The 17,161-nt window shown below is 38.8% G+C and overlaps 1 protein-coding gene across 3 annotated transcripts in view; it reads right to left on the bottom strand.

Moving 5' to 3' along the window:
* Window positions 1-17,161, bottom strand: part of GRTP1 (growth hormone regulated TBC protein 1) — a 34,644-nt gene that overhangs the window by 3,381 nt on the left and 14,102 nt on the right. For all 3 annotated transcript variants that reach the window (XM_009085460.4, XM_050974783.1, XM_050974791.1), the window contains exons 4-5: window positions 15,769-15,893; window positions 13,957-14,053 (exon numbers count right to left, since the gene is read on the bottom strand). In XM_009085460.4, the coding sequence (XP_009083708.1) occupies window positions 13,957-14,053; window positions 15,769-15,893 (222 nt within the window). The remainder of the gene's footprint in view (window positions 1-13,956; window positions 14,054-15,768; window positions 15,894-17,161) is intronic.

The raw sequence follows: 17,161 nt of genomic DNA, 5'->3' as shown, positions 1-17,161 counted from the left end.
TAGGTGGTTTTTTGACTGCTGGCTTAAATTACAAAAGTTTAAACAGTTCAATATAACCACCACCTCCTTCCTGTGGGGGGGGGGGGGGGTGCTGCACAACTCCCACTCCACACAACACCCAGAGAGGCAACAGAAAACCGAAACCACCACAATAACCTGTAGCCTTTAGACCAGGTCCAGTCGAATTAGAAATGCAAATTCCCCAGAGCATCAGCTGTGCAGGGATGCTGGATACTCCCCATCTTCCTAGGTGTGACCTAGCCATTAAGGTAGGAGTTTTCTCTCCTTTCTCTGAGCCAAGAAAATCCCACTTTTCATCAAATAATTCTGAAAGGAAGTGAATTACAGATCCCTCAGGCAACATCTCTTCCCACTTAATTTACCTGCAAGACAGGGGACTGAAATAAGACCTACATTCCTGCACTTGTGCTCACTGCAGTAACTGGTAAATTCACAATTAAGAACAACAGGGCACTCTCTGGCTGTCAGTCCACAGCCTGTTTGTCAGGGTAAGCATTTTCATTACCAAGGTGCAGGCTGAATAACAAGCATCTCAGCTCCATAAACGAGTAGCTTTGGGTATATTTAAGGGAAGAAAAAGATGTTTCAAACTCATAAGTATTCAAATGCCCCAGATATGACACAAGAATTACATAGATGTTTAAGAAATTTGTATTTTGGGTTTGTATGTTGAGAGAAACATTTAAGCTGGATTTGGCCGCTCCAGTCCTGGGAAGCAACTTTTGGTAGTTCACGAGCACTTTGCTGACAAGACCTATGTTGTTAACCTTTGATTATGGAAAGAAACCAGTGGTAACATGAGCGCCTTTCTATGCCTTTCTTTCCTTCACTGATTCTGGAAAGCTGCAATTCAGGTTTCTGCCATTGTCCCCAGACACACAGTGTAGGCCAATGTTCATATAAAGGTGAAGGAATCAGAGCAAAGTCTGTTTGCCTGAAATAATTCTAACAAAACCTCCCAGTGCCACAGGTAAGTTTAAAAATGCGCCCAAACTATGCAGTACATCTACAACCACTTACATTTCTGTAATTTCACAAGAGCAGTTTAATATTCCACTCTTTCCTGTGCCACTGGTTTACCTGAACAGACTTCCCAGCCCATGAGTTATTTGCTCTACATTTGTTCTGTCCAAACTCTAGAATATCTACAGGAGTTTTTAACGGTACTACAGACCATCACATTCAATCTTTAGGAGCCTAGCTTTCTGTCTGAGTTCCCCCTCAAGACTGAGATGTAAAACTCCTCTACAGACCTAACAGTCACTGCCACTCATATATATTCTTTAACCATCTGCCTTTCCTTGTAGGGAAAGCTCCAACAGCTTAAACACAAGTAATCCCTTGAAAAAGGGTACTGAAAACACACCATGACCTCAGAGCCAACACAAAACCCTCTCTTTCTGCATGAGTTGTATTAGTGCTGTGCTCATGTTTGAACTGGAATGCAGTAACATTTATTGGCTGAGTACATATTTTTAATGTAATATTTTTTTAATTTTTAATTTTATTTTTTCACTTGCTGCTTTAATGCAAGTGAAATCTAATCACATCTCAAGTAGCAGAACAAGCCCTTTCCCTTGCCTATCCCTCCTATCATATATCCACAAACCATTTTTTTCCTCTTTATCTGTGCTCCTGAAACACACGAGTACTGAAATCTTCAAGTTACCACTGGCAAATGTCCTCAGGAGGAAGGACAGCAGCCCACTCGGTCTGCTGCAATCATCTGATATGCTGAAACCAACAGCAGCTGCTATTTTTAATCTGTACAACAAAGTAAATGTCACGATCTCAGGAACACAACTAGACACGTACCCAGCTCTTTGAGAGCTGGGAAGCAAAAAGTTAACAGACAGACTGTGTGGATACTTCACAGATTACTGAAGCAGCCAGGAAGCTTTGGTGTAAATTAAACTTTCATTCAAGTCTGTTAGATTGTACTGCTGGAGAGGAAGAAAAAAGGAACTATTCATCTATCTGGGGCAGCTCCCTGCTGTTCCTCGTGGAGCAGGAGCAGCTCTCATGTGCCCTGGGACACAGCACTGCAATGTTAGCCCAGCACTGCTGCAGATCCAGTGGGAGGAGTGATTAACAACTTATGCAAATGCCAATAACTGAGTAGCAGGGGTTTTCAGGACATTAGCTGCCAGTTCACAACAAAAGTTAGGTTAAAAGTATCTGCACTCAAGAAATTTACATGTAATTGTTGTATGTTAATTATAGTTCATGTAGGTATTCATTATAATTATTACACATAGTTAATACATAATTATAATTTTCTATTTATTTTTCCTGTATATATGCTTTTATAAATAAATGTATATATATAAGATTAGCTCCTCAAATTAGGAAAGCCACATTTCCAAATCCTTCAGAAACATTCCTGGAGGACCTCATATTTGTGCAGAACTTACTCACAGATCACTTACAAAGAACACCTTTCACAGTCCTTGTCTGGTTTCACTAGGGAAAATGATTTTGTAACTTGGTTCAGTGCCTAAGTGCTTGGTAACATTTAACCTACATGGCTCTTCTACTCCCTTCTTATTTACTAGGGATTCCCAGACATTAAGCCTTCTGGAAATGTCCCCTCAGCAAAAATCCTGCAGCGCTCCCTTGCTGCAAATGCTTCACTGTGTGCCCTACTTTCCTAATATTTTATAATTGGCTGCTCTGCCCAGAAGTCAAAATAACCTTGTTTATAACCAAGTCTACACAAGCCTAGCTCTCCCCCACACCACAAAGCTGTTTTTCAGAAAATATAGTGCAGGCAATTATTTTTACTCATCTACCATGGAAACACATTAGCTTTATATTCCTTACATATCTTATATCTTACAAATTGTTTGAAATTTTTAGATTTGCATGATCTACATTAAATTAGCATCTTAATTATTTTTCCCTTCTCAATAATCTGGCAAAATACTGAGCAGTTGATGACGCAGAACAAACATGAGTCAGTTACTGCTCTCAATCTGCCACTTACTAATTAAAAAAATAGGCTAATTATATTGTTGATATCTGTTGATCTAGGTGGTTCATAGGAATGTCCTCTGACAAAATATCATTCCCATGAAAAAAAATACATAGCCAGGTTTCCTTCAAATGGTCAAACAGAAGTGATAATTTTTGAGGTGATCATAAACTACATTACTTTTCATCACATTTTCTGGAAGGCAAGAAATGAAATATTGCATTATAAATTATTATGGTATTATTAATTTATTAGTAAATTCCAGAAAAATACCTAGATGAAAATCAAGTCTCTCAATATGCAATTTGGCATTTTCAAGTGCTTCTGTAAACTGATCCAAGGCTTTCTGTACTTTCCTCTCAGCTTTCTCTTTGTTGCTTACCCATGTGCTTTGCCCAATCTGTTCTGAGTACCTGCCTATGGATTTTGGATGCCTTGCTACGTTTAAGAGTGCCTGAGAGTGTAACAGAGGGCAATGTGGGCAGGATCCCACATGGAATTCATTCTGCTAAGTGCTCCTTCCTCATCAAAGTCCTGACCTGAACAGCAGTGTAGCCCTGTGGCTCTGTTGGGATCATCAGCTGCTGCTTCTTGGAGTCAAGCAGCAAACAGGAAAAGCGAGCTTCACCAGCTGGCAGCTACTTTATTGCTACTGTACAACACTGGTGACCACATGAAAGGACCTTTTCCCTTGTTCAAAGGGCTTTTTGTTGCTAACACTGCACTGCCTGTGGCAAGCAGTCACTGAGCTGGAAACCTGTCCTGGCAGACACTCCTAGCACTACATTTCATTGTCTCCCTGTCACAATAGTTAGCACCTCTGGATCTTACCACAGTGTCCAGGACTAAGACATAACTGGCTGCTTGTGCTCCAGAACAATAATAAGATTTGCAGGAAATAAGGATAAAGCTTGTAGGGACTCTATGACCTTGTTCTCTGTTACAAATAGATTAAGAGGTTCCAAAAATAAAAGTTTAAGAAGCAATACTCTTATAGTCTTAAATTATCTCTAGGAGTCAAGAGCTACACAAGTTTTAAAAAAAAAATCCTTCCAGTCTGTTGTGTATATGTCAGGTTAAATATACATATTCCTATGGAACTAAATCTGTAAGTGTTACAAAAATATCCAAAACAAGACCTCAGCTCTGCTGCTTATCTTCCAGCATTTCTATTATTTCAAGAGCCTACATAGCTCAGCCTGGAAGAGAATGATTTGTCTTGGAGATCCAAACCAACTAGAAAGTTAAAAAATAGCTGATTTAATTTTTCACACAGTCTACACAATGCGAAGTATTTTATTCACAAGAATACATCTATAAATGTCCATGAGAACTGGGGTGGGTTTGTGTGTGTGCGTGTGTGTGTGAGATGATGATAATGCTCTCTCTTCTCCCACAGTAGCAGAAATGGTTCATTTTTATACCACCAAGCACCATCCAAGAATGTCTCCTTGCTGGAGATACCATTTGCTACCACACCTCACTGGAATCCAGGAGGGAAATAGAGGAAGTCTAAGGGCTGGAACAAAAATTCAGAGGTTTCCATGAACAGAATTTCATGAAAACCACTTCATTCTACATTTCCTATATTTCAAGTCAAACCCAAAACAGATTCCATCACGTGCATTTGTAGGGGAAAAATACAAACACTTAAAACATGCCAGCTTTTGTGTCTTCTTAATATCTGCATCAGGAGCCTTACATTAAAAGCTGAACAACCTGCATTTGGGAAGAAATCCGAAAGCCACAACAGGAAAAGAAGGAAACCCAAGAGTACTGCCAATTCTTTTTGTAGTATCAGGCCAGAGTGACCCTTGCAGCTGTCCTGGCCAGAGTGATATCCTGCAGATATGTGGTTAAATGGCAAGCTAAAACCTCTTAACTATGCCATTTTTAAAGCACAAGTTCCTAATTTTCCAGGGAACATAAAAAAAAAATCTAACAAACCAAGCAACAGACTCAACCTATATTTTATCTCTTCCTTCAAGCTAAACTGACTGATTTTCTGTCCTGGGGTACTGAACTCACACAACAACCAGCATTAGCTGTATCATTCACAACTGGACATTTGCTTTAAGAAAATATAAGGAAATAAAATTTATTTTGGATGGCTGAACTATCTTAAAAAATGGGAATTTTATAGACCCTTATTGGTTGATATTGAGATTACACAGAATTTAGAGTAATATATCTTGAGAAATGACTTACTATTAACACCTTTCCAGCAGCACAAAAAGGCAGTGTTTGTTTCTACATAATGCCATCTGCCTGTATTCATCTTTTGCTTCTAGTCCCAAACTTGGAGAATAGATCCCAGGGAGCTGAAAGAGCCTTTGGTTTCCCATTTGCATTTCACAGAGCACAGTGGGACTCTGAGCAGATGTAGCTACCTGCCATTTGGAAACTGAAGAAGGATGCATGTTAATTAGAAAGACAATGGAAAGGCAGGCAAAGATGTCATCCTTCCAGACATTACAGAAGACAGACGAAATACAAAGAAACAAAGACTTTGTAAAACCCTCAGAGAAACAAACTGAAGTTAGCAGCATGTGTTTGGAAAACACAAATACAACTTTCAGACATTCTAGTTACAGACAATGAAACTGACTATTTTAACTATTCATTTATGCACCAGTTCTATTATGTGTTGCTCAGCAGAGACATTTGCATAATTTAAAACTGGTCCAGCTTAAAGTTATAGATACCAAACCACTCCCATATAGCTTAGATATAACTGAGCAAAATGCTGTTGGCCAGCTCTCCTCTCTTCCCTCTCTCCCCTCTTCATTTCTGCTACCATTGGAATGGCTGCGTTTGTCTGTCGACAGCAGTTTTTTCAAGTATCACTGAGCTGACGGACACAGTACACACAAAATATCCCCCACTCAGCTGTTCCCAAATAGCCTGGCCTGACTCCAGTCACTGCACCCCATGAACTGTACCTGCCTAAAGTGCTGCATGCTTTGGAGAAGTCTGCAGCTTATGGGGCTGACCCAGGAGCCAAGGCTTTTAACTCACAACACCCTTTGACATACTTTTATCACCAATGTCCCCAAACAGAGGAAATTCAAGAACAAGCACTGAAAACTACAACTGCTTATCATGCATGTTGAGGAAACAAACTTTTTAAAAAAAAGCTTACAACTGTATAATGAGTCTTAATGACCGATAACTTCAGCTGAATAAGGATTCCAGGATCTGTGTTTTTAACTCCTCTGCGGGATTAGGAAGAATAGGTATTTTATCAGTTGACCACACTGACAAGTTATTCTTAACATCTCAGCACAAAACACAGCAGTGATATCCTCTCATGCTTAAGAAGCACCCCAGTCTTACATTTTTATCAGCTCTTCACAAGAATGCTACAGTCACACCATGGGGGCCACTGAGCACATGACCTGGGACAGAAGCACCTTAGAACAGAGAGCTGGACCAACATGTATGGTTCTAGTGCAACCAAGGTTGCATTTTCTAAGCAGCTCTCTCAAACAAAACACTCACATCTTGTACATTAAGGTAGACAAAAGTTACTACTGTACATGATTTTCTTCATTTAATTTCCTTAACTCCCAAAGCACATCTCCTTACACCAACACATTCTTTATGTTGCCATCTATGCTGCATGTGTGTTATATTTTGAAACAGTATCAAAGCCTGCTGTCAGTGCTTCTTTCTACTATGGCATACTTTAAAAAAACTGAACACTTAATAGAGCTGAACTTTTGAAAAAACTCAAATTTGCAGTATCTTAAGTTGCAAATACAATAAATCCAGAGTAAGCATATCTTAGCTCAAAAAAGCCAAAGCAATCCTTGGATATATTCACTACTGAAGAGAGAATATATCATCTCTGATTATGACATTAGCAAAACTGAGCTTAAAAAACACCACCCAGCTCTGATATTTACAATTCAGGCAGAAAGTTGAAGAAGTGGAAAAGACATGAAAGAAAAGGTCATATTTAAAAAACTGAGTTCTGTAAGGAGCCTCTTTATTTATAGCATTTATGCAAGAAAGTGAAAAGTAAAATCAACAAATTCAGAGAAAACATACCAGGCACTGGGGGCTTTTCAATATAATAAAGAAAGTCTTCAAAAAAAGCAATACCTGCAAATTAGGACAACTCAAATTCCAATTAAAAATATAGCAAGTGTTTTTAATAAGACTGATTTACAGTTTGAATACATTACTAGCAGTGGTGGCAGGGTCACTCTTTCAAACCAAGTCTGGGACCTCTCAGATATCCTGACCTGGCCTTAAACACTTCCAGGGACAGGCACCCACAACTTCTCTGGGCAGCCTTACTATCACTGCCTTACTATCCTCTGAGTAAAAAACTTCCTTCTGACATCTAATCTAAGCATTCCATATTTTAATTTAAAACCATTCCCCCTTGTCCTATCACTATCTGCTCCTGTAAGAAGTTGCTCTCCACCTTTTCTTAAAGTTCTCTTTTAAGTACTGAAGGGCCACAATGGGAAGAATTACTATTTCCTCACTTGGCTTTTTGTATGGAAAGTTAGATTTCCAGTTACATTTCCAGTTTTATGAGTTTTGGTTTTTAATACACAGATAACTTCAAGCATATTAATACATTTTATGGGGATTTGCAAGTTAAAATACAAAACTGTATACTGGGATCTGCTTTGAGCACATATAACCCATCATACATGTCTCAGCTGATATGTTATTCTTCTTAACTGTCAAAGTGATATATTCAGGAAGGTTCATTTATTAAAATTGTAACTGAACATACAGAACCCTGGCTGACATCAGAAAGTAACAAAACCCAAAAGAAGCTGCTGTGGCTTTGCTGTGTTAACTCTGCAGGTAGAACAGCACAGTCCCTTTAGCATGGAGATGGCTCTGTCAAAAGTATCATTTCAATATCACGTGCACAGGAGCGCTTTCACAACTCAAGCCATTAGACAAAAATAAAATTTAAAAAAAAATTAAAAAGAAAATGGAACAGCCCTCCAACATGGCTACTCGAACAAAATATAAAGCACAAACTAAGTAAGCCTTGTGCTGCATACTAAGGCTTGGCCACTAATAGGTTCTTCCACATCACAAAAAACCCAGGACCTCTTCTCCCAAACCCACACTTCTGTGTTTATGCCACTCTACCCAACTTCCTCCTTTGCATGCAGCCATGGAATTCTACCTTTGATCAATCCTAGCTGAATTAAGATTTCATCTGACAAGTTATTTTGCTGATTGCTTTTGAAAGGGATGAAAGTTTGATTTACGGGGTAGATAAAGAAGCAAATAGCACTGTCTGCACAGACAGCCAAAGGCTGCAGTCCACATAGAGTAGTGCCATGGATGGCCTCCTGAAGATACTTTAAGTTCAACATAATCAAATTACATCAATGAAGGCTTGCTTGTCAGAATGAAGGAGGCATTCTTGACTTTGCCTTGGTGGAACAGGTCATGCTTCCAGTGTAAATACAGTACTGTAAAGACACATGTCAAGGAACACAATATTCTTCAGCATTTTTAAACACTAGGGGTGCTTTTGCTGCATGTTTCCTCACAAAAGTAAGGCTGACAGCATGGATATTCTTGTCATGTACAGCAAACCTCTGTTTCACACAAAAGTGTAAGAGTTCTACCCAGCCACCTAAAACACACCTAAATAATGAGATTGTTCTTTTATTGAGGAGGTTTGAGACTGGGTGGGAGGGAGATATAATACAGAAAGTAAATAAATTATTTCAAATGTTATTTACCTGTGTAATTCTAGAGAAAAAAGAAACCATCAGTTGCTTATTTCCTGCTTGCTCAAGTCTCACAAATCCCCTAGCAGTTCAGATTTGTAAGTAATGAGGATTTCAGGCTTATCATGGTTTCTAAATACAGGCACATGACTCCTTTATTCCACCTTCATCTTAACAGGACATTGCACGCTTAATTCCTAGGTATATTCAACTGGCCTCTAATGCTCAAACATTAATGCTTTCATTGTGGCTCGGGGTTAACAGTAAAACATGATGGAGTCCCATATTTCAAAACTCTTAACTGTTCAACTGACCAGCAAAATGCTCCTGTCTCTGAGTACCAGATGTGATGTTGGAGGCCAGAGGGGCACACCACTATGCTTCAAATGCAATCACAGGGGAACTCCATGGATGAGTGAGAATCCTGCCAACTCACAGACCTGTACCTGAGAGCTGCCAGAGGAAGAAGATAAAGAAGCAGCCCAGAACTGATCAATCTGCTAAAATTTTCTGGGTTGATGGTACTATAAAAAAAAAAAAAAAAAAAGCTCAGTTGTCAACAACTTTGCAAACATGGTGTCATGCATGTCACACATAGCCTTGAAAGGAGCTTTCCACACCAAAAGCACGTGCTTGAGGTGCTCAATCTTCTCTCTGAAAGGAAATGCTTTTCACCACAACAGTCCCCATCTTAGGCTGCAAATTCAGCTCAGTTTAGGTTGAGCAGTGTTTTCTACCTGCGCAGCTAAATAAAAACACTTCCTGTGAAGAGGTCCACTCCCTTTGGAGATGCAGATCTGAAAAGATCCAGCTGGCAAGCCAGTTCTGCATTCAGAGGTTCCCTGGCAATACCCAATTAGGGTATTTAAATAAATTCAGCCACAAGAACAAAATAAATACAGGCTCGACTTCAATTAAAAGGAAACAGTCAAAACAGAAATACTTTACAGCTTAGTACAGCCTTCTGCATTCCCCAAGTGGTCCTTCCCTTCAAACCTGGAGTATGATGGGACTCAAAAGATTGTTATAACATGAATCACTCAAAAGAGAAGGATATTCAAGAGTTTGACATGTAGCTATGATGCCATTCAGCTCAAATATTCTTATCTCTTACCCTACCTAGACCTAGTCTCTTGTGCAACCTACAAGTCTCTGGCTGACACAATTGCGAGCCAGAGAGCTGAACAGACATGGGAAGTATCTGATATCTCAGCATGCAGCCACCTGCCTTAACCAGCAGGCACTACACTACACACCAGTGGCACCTTGCTTTGCACCTTGTGCACTTGCAGTCAGTGCCAGTTACTTCAGTGCAGTCTACTACTTTGGTGACCATTTAATCATTCAAAACTCTACTCTTTCTATTTTTTATAAACAACCAGGCAGTACACATCGGTAAAAAAAAATTAGTAGGGGCTGCTAAAAAGTAATGAGACTGATCCTTGAAGAATGCTACACCTCATTTAAGATTTTTATTAAGAACATTAGAGAAAAAGAAAAAGCTGGTATTTATTGACAACACTAAACCAAGAGATACTGACCTATGTGAATACAAAAAGCACAACAAAGTAACGGTGGAAAGACTGCAGTAAGAGATGTGATGACATTTTAAATAATAGGAATGTGCAAATAAACTTCAGCAAAAAGGTGTTATGATTTCCTAAATGCTGTGGAAAAAACATCTGTTGACAATGAGAGAGAAGGAACAGCATATGCATTATGATGGAGATCACAAATCAAAACCAGAGTGCCACTAGGAAAAAAAGCAAGGGAAATCCTACAGCTTTTCTCTCTCAAGGAAAACACTTTCCACTGTGAAAAGAGCCACTGCACAAGGCACTAGCTGATTCTCCACCAGAAAAGTGGTTCTTCACCATTGTGATCAGGTTTACAAACATAAAAAACTGAAATCAATTCTAACTGTAACAAGCACGTAATTCTTAGGCTAAAACAGGAACAGAGAAAAGTTTCAGGCAAGAGTTTGACTGAAGGATCATAGCCATACAAAAAAACCTCCAAAATTAATTGACTGCATCCTCCAAATACATAAAAAGTAAGCACAAAAGAGAGGGGGACTTGTCTCACCCCCAAAAGCTGGAATTGACACTAGAATAAAAGGATATTGGGTTGGCCATGAATGGGGTAGTGCAGAACTCATGAGACCTCTCTGAACCACAGGAGAGGTACTCTACAACTAGTTTTCAGTAAGAGTAACTCCAGTATAACAGTTCAGTAGACTTGTTAGAGTATACATTGATATACACAATAGCTTCCAGAGAACCACTGAAGGTGGAAGGGGGGATTATTCTACACAAAAGCATAACTGTCATGCTAAAATGAGACCAAGTTGTTGAGTTTTTCTTCTCATAAGAACACCATTTAACCACAAATATGTAAAATATGACAACTATACTCCTTTACTTACATACTGAGGTACCACAGTTAAAAGGTCCTACCTACCCAGTGCTTTCTAAAGCCATCTCCTCACTCTTTCCTTAACAGCAGAAAAAATCCCCAAAACTTGTCAACAAGGATCAGAGTGATGAACAGAACAGAAACATCAGAGCTATGCTGTGTACAAATGGCTGGCACATCCACTCTGAGCTTGAATTGAATCTATACTGCTTCTTGTGGGCAATGCTGTCTGCTCCAGCCATCTGTCTGATATGAGCCTCAGAATAAAAAATACTTGGTAACACCAAAGCTTCAGTTAAACAAATAATTCTCTTCCCCCTTGCAGTGTTTCAATGATAATCCCTCCAAATCCCTGGCAGAGCTGCTGACAGACAACAGGCAGAAATTCACGGGCTTGCCCTCAGCAAAAGCAGGAACTTTCTGGCCTCACCCAGCTGTATCCAGCACTGCTGGATAAATGAAAGTTCAGCCAAATGAGAGGCACGCATACAACTCCTCTTACCAATCAACCAAAGCCTGATTTACTGGCTCTATCTCCCAGCTGTGTTATCTCCATTTGGATGTGACAGAACAACTCAGCCAGAAAACCTTTACTGATGGAGTCCCATTTTCTGTCACTTGCCCAGAATGTTCCCATCTGTCACACTGTACATTTACCAATCAATGCCATTGATCTGAGGCTGGCTTAGTTCATCTGCTGACCAAGAAAACCACTGTCAGCATCACGGCTCTGGAGTGGCTGTTTAATGTAATTAAATGTGTGTGGGCAGGGGAGGAAGCACCCACAGGGACACGGCAGAGGGCAGAGAATGGATTTCCAAATTGTCCTAAAGCACCACTGATTTAACTGGAAGTGACAGGACACACTCAAAAATGAGGACATGACCTGGAGGCATATTTGGTGCAACGATGGGGGCAAATATGTATATTATAATGCAAACAAATCAAGAAATCCAAATCAGCAACCAAACTAATGGAAAAATGTTGGCTAATCCAACTGATAGGATCCAACAAAACTGATTCCTAATCTTCCCTCTGAAAACCTGGAAAACATTCAAGATCTACAAGATCTTGAGAGGTGCTTCTCTGCTTCCCTAACAAATAATTATAGGGCTTAAAACTGAAATGTGCAATACCTTGCACTGTTAACAGGCAGTAATTATTTACCTGAGTGAGTTGCTTTATGAATATGGTCTGATTCTCTCTCTCACATACACACACACCCTATTTCATTGAAATTATGCCAATTATTTTATCAGTCATGCTTTGACTTTTATAAATATACAAATCAAACTATATTGGAGAGTGGTGGGAATAGAAGGGATAAAAATATTTTTTAAAATCAGGGGGTGGGGAAGAGCATCAGCAACAAGTTTTCTGTCAATAAAGCCTTGTATTATTCAATACAAATATTCATACTATATAGAAGGTTCATATTGCCTAGGTGGACCCAGGCTAAAGTCAGTGACAACAATCTTGTTACAGAAAATTAAAAATATACCTATAACTTGAGTAAATATACACCTACTTTATACACAGTAATTGCATTTCATGTTATGAGTTTCTTCTCATCACCAATGCTACCTGCCTAAGATAAAGTCAACAGCTAGGAGGGAAAAAAATAAGAACAACCTTTGCCACAAGTATCAGTAAAGTGTAGAAGGATATATAAAAATGAAGGTTTTCTGATAAAGTGAATTAGAGTCAGAATTTTGTTTGCTGTTTTTGGTAGGGAACCTATCTCCTTTGCCTCAAAAAAAAAAAGTATGCAAGACTACTGAAAGGATTAACAGCAAGAGTTTCCACACATCACTTCACAATAAACCTGCCTTTTACCGAGTGCCTTATCCCTGACACAGTGATGCCAAAACAGACAAATACCCATGCAAGGCAGTGGCAGGTCCCAGGGCAGACAGCAGCCCTGCCTCCTACCTGTTTGCACAGCTTAGAGCTCTCAAGGCTGAACAAAAGCAACAGTCGCTTGACTTCTTTAGACTATTTTTACAGCTTGAAAGTAAACTTCAAGGCTGCATAATGTTAAATATTTGCAGACTGACTGAACAACTCATAGCATTCCCTGCCTGCCTCTACTCTTTCAGTATGGAAACAAAGTCCAACCACTGTTTCCACACAAGGAAAATCCAAGTTCCTACATGGTATATTCAAAGTAAAATACTTTCTTACAGTCATTCAAAAGCATGAAAAGAATCTTTCAGCTATTCTTCTTCATTTATCAAGGTCTTTCTATTCAATAGGGAACCAATTTTTTTTTGTTTAATCTTAAACATGTACAGACAAAAGGAAAAGTGAAAGTTTCAACTAACCTTGACCATTACCTAGTTGACAGTGTCATACTGAATTCCACCTCCAGCCATTTGAGATAAAAATCTGTGCAAAACCAAAACTAGGCCAATAAGGAATCAGTCCTCCATTTTCTACTGGTCTTCCAATGAGACCTTCCACCTACATTAAAGGTGTATCTGTAGTCAGACTGTGCAATGCTAATAGCAATTCACAATAAAACCATTCTCCCTCTATAATTAAATCCCAAGAAAAAACATCCCCAAATGCATTTCACAGGAGTAAAAAATATAGTTGTGCTTGGTCTGCTTCTGGTTTTAAACTACCTCACCTGTGCAGTGAGGTTCAGCTTATACATGGGGCAAAACTGATTGTGTAAACACCTCCTGCAAACCCAGAGATCCAGGCAAGGGAACACAGAGAGCTACTGAACAGACCAGATGCAGATATTGTCTACAGCTGGAGAAGAATGCAAAGATAAAAGCCAGGCTCCAATATATGAATAAAACTATGTTTTTAACATACCAGGCAATATTCTTCCAATAAGAGCATCTAGCAACCAAAAAGACTCCTCTTCATTCTTTGTAATAAGAATCAGGTATCCAGCAATGAAGTTCATGCCCTGAAATAGAAAGGTTTTAAGATGCATACACTTATCTTAAAAGTTTCTACCTTACTTCTTTTGATTTAAGGGCTAAATACAGTTCTACCAGGTCTGCATATTAAATCAATTGTAGAAATGAAGGCCACTGGTTGAATAACCTGCTAAACCTGCACACAGGAATTATTAACAAAGATCAAGGAGAGGAAAATTAAAAGAAAAGGCTTAGCAGTCTATACTTTCAATTTTGCCTTTTTTTTTTTTTTTTAATTCCAAAGCCCAATGCAACTGAAAGTTGCTTTGATCAGAATCCAAACACAGCTGTATTAGATGAACACTACAAACAACAAATCTGCAGGTAGATAGTGAGGATGCAGGAGGAGAATGTTTGACCCAAACACATTAAGTAAAATGTTGCAGTTCCAGGAGCTTTTAGAAGCTTTTGCTGCTTAACGCATCCAAAAGGCTGTGTACAGACTGTTTTCTTCCATAATACCCCCAGTACTCCACAGACACCTAATAGCACTGATCCTGTGAGGAGACCAGATGTGCTAAGAATCCACACAAGAAGTGTTCTTCTTTCATTAGCCCACTAAACAGTACAGGTACCAAAATATTTTATTAACAATTGGACATGTAGAAGCTACTATGTTTAGAAGTTGTGTCTTATGTTGTGTTTAACCACCTCTATATAGAAACCTGACATTTGCAAAATTGAGTATTCATAATTCTACCCCTTCTGTTTTTAATTATATTTAAATTATATTTTGATAAATATGCATTACTGAAAATAATAGAAATCATTCATCTTTTGAAGAATAAGTAAATTTCTGTACTAAAACTAGTTGGGGTACACAAGAAAAACAAATTTTTTCAGAGACTTCAATGTACATTTAAGTCCCTCTCAAGATTTAAAAAAATACTGTTCATATTCTTTCAACTTTGGAGTAGTTGTATTTACTACATAACTTTCTCAGCTAAAATGAGCTATATGTTAGCACACACATTCTTGCTCAGGAACCAGAGGAGACAGGAGAGAACTTAAGTGAACTGAAAACATAATTTGCTGATGACAGTGCCTGCTTCTTTAAGATCCTTAAAGACAGACACTTTTTTTCTTGACTGTCAGACTATCATGAATCAACTTATGTTCTTTGTGTCCCACAAGAAACTTTACAGTACTTGACAGTGAATACAGAAGCTTTCTTGAGCTGCCATCAAAGCAATATCAGGTTGAATTTCAAAGACATTTTTATCCTACTTGTGTTATCTATATTGGGAGATGGCACTAAATAATGCTACCAAGTACATGATGCCACATTAATGCTGGTCTTTCTGTACTTTGGAAAATGTGACAGTGAAAACACAGGAAACTGAGATCTCATGGTGCCTTGTACATACCAAGGCCTGTTTGGGGAAAGCTGGCAGGACGAGGGAATGGCAAGCTCGCTTCCTCTTGCTCTCCAAAGCAACAACTTATGTTGCAGCTAACAAATGGAACCAAAGTGATCAAGCTGGCTACAAGAACAAGCCACGGAGAAATTCAGAAGGATATTTGAATTTGTCTGAAGCTATTCATACCCAGCCCCCCCATTCCCCCCAGCCCCTAAACCTCCCAGGGCCAGTTCATAAACAGAAATAGTTTGTGGGTATGCTTCTAAAATCACACATTCAAAGGACAAGAGCAGTTAGCACTGGTGAAATGCAGCATTGTTTACAAAACAGTGATTACCCACCTGACAATATCCTACTGCTTTATTGTGATGCCCATATGCTACCAATACATTGTAGAGCACGTGTTGCAAACACGGATCAGCGGTTTTGCGGAATTTTACATTATCTGGAAATGTTCTGTTCATGTCTAAACAAAAGGGAAAAAGACCAAAATTAAGAGCTGTTTCTTGTCAGTTTCCAAAAAAACTTTTATAGGTCTTCTGAAGTACAACTGGAGCTTCACTATGGCTTCATTGAACAGTTGTTTTGGTGGATTAATGTTAAGAAACAGCTTTACCTCCCTTTTGGCTAAAAGGGCACTTACATTCAAGGATAATCTATTCCTAGAAAGAATAATCCTATTAGTGTACAGAAACCAATTTCAAGCAGACCTAAAAGAAATTCTCCTGCAGATTGGACTCCTTCCATGTCTGATTGCAAAGGCTTAAATGAAAGCAAACCAGGTATTTAGACTGACAGACACAAGACATGCCAAATGTATCAAGTCAAATGGCATGAAATGAGTTTGCCTCTAGGAAAGCACATTCTCATAGCAAACCAGATGAACTTTCAGTTGACTTACTCAGTGAACTTCTAACAAACAGTAGCAGCCAAAAAAAACCCAGACCTGTTCCCACAGCTGCTGACTTCCACTTAAAAATCACTTCTTAAAATTTAACTTTCTCCATGATGTGATCATGAGAAGAGTTGTGTCATCACTGGTGCAAGATCATCAAGAAGGGGAGTGGTTTCTGATAGCCAAGCAGCAGAGCACATTCCCACATACTTCAAACTCAATGCTTAACCAAGTAAGGAGTATGCAATTACTGACATTTCCAACCATTACTTTCTTTCAGACCAAACATTAATAGTAGCATTCATCTCTCCTTACAAAGGTCTAAAAATTAGACATGCAAGTTTGAGCTAGTCCCCCCAAAACAGCTCCTAATTGTTGGAAATAAACAGGCAGACTTAATTTTTGGTCTGCTTCACTCCATAAAGAGAAAACCTGAGGTTACTGGCACAGAGCTGTGCATCTGAGCTTTAAATAGAATTTTTCTCTCCAACTTAAACTTCTAAAAGTAACTTTGCAGATTTTCAAAACCCAAGAGTTATTAATAAAATATGAGTAGTTGTTTGGGTTATTTTTAACAACAACAAATTGGGTTAAAGTTAAAAACAAAAGTCAGTAACAGCACTTCTGTACAGATCTTCAAGTCCTAAGAATTATCACTTTTTATCAGCCTTTTCCGGCATGAAGGAAGAAGTCTGTTACAGCTTTGACACAAAGTTCAGCTATAAGCAACCAAAGGAAGAAAGCTCCCCAAAATCATGAATAGTGTAGTGGAAGTCACATGCATGAAGAAGTTATCACACTAATTGCTATTTCTTCCTTTTAAAAGGAACAAATCATTT

Source organism: Serinus canaria, chromosome 1 (genome assembly GCF_022539315.1).
Source record: "Serinus canaria isolate serCan28SL12 chromosome 1, serCan2020, whole genome shotgun sequence".
Classification (NCBI taxonomy): Eukaryota; Metazoa; Chordata; class Aves; order Passeriformes; family Fringillidae; genus Serinus; species Serinus canaria.
The sequence above is the reverse complement of the archived record's forward strand: the minus strand, read 5'-3'. Positions and strand labels throughout refer to the sequence as shown.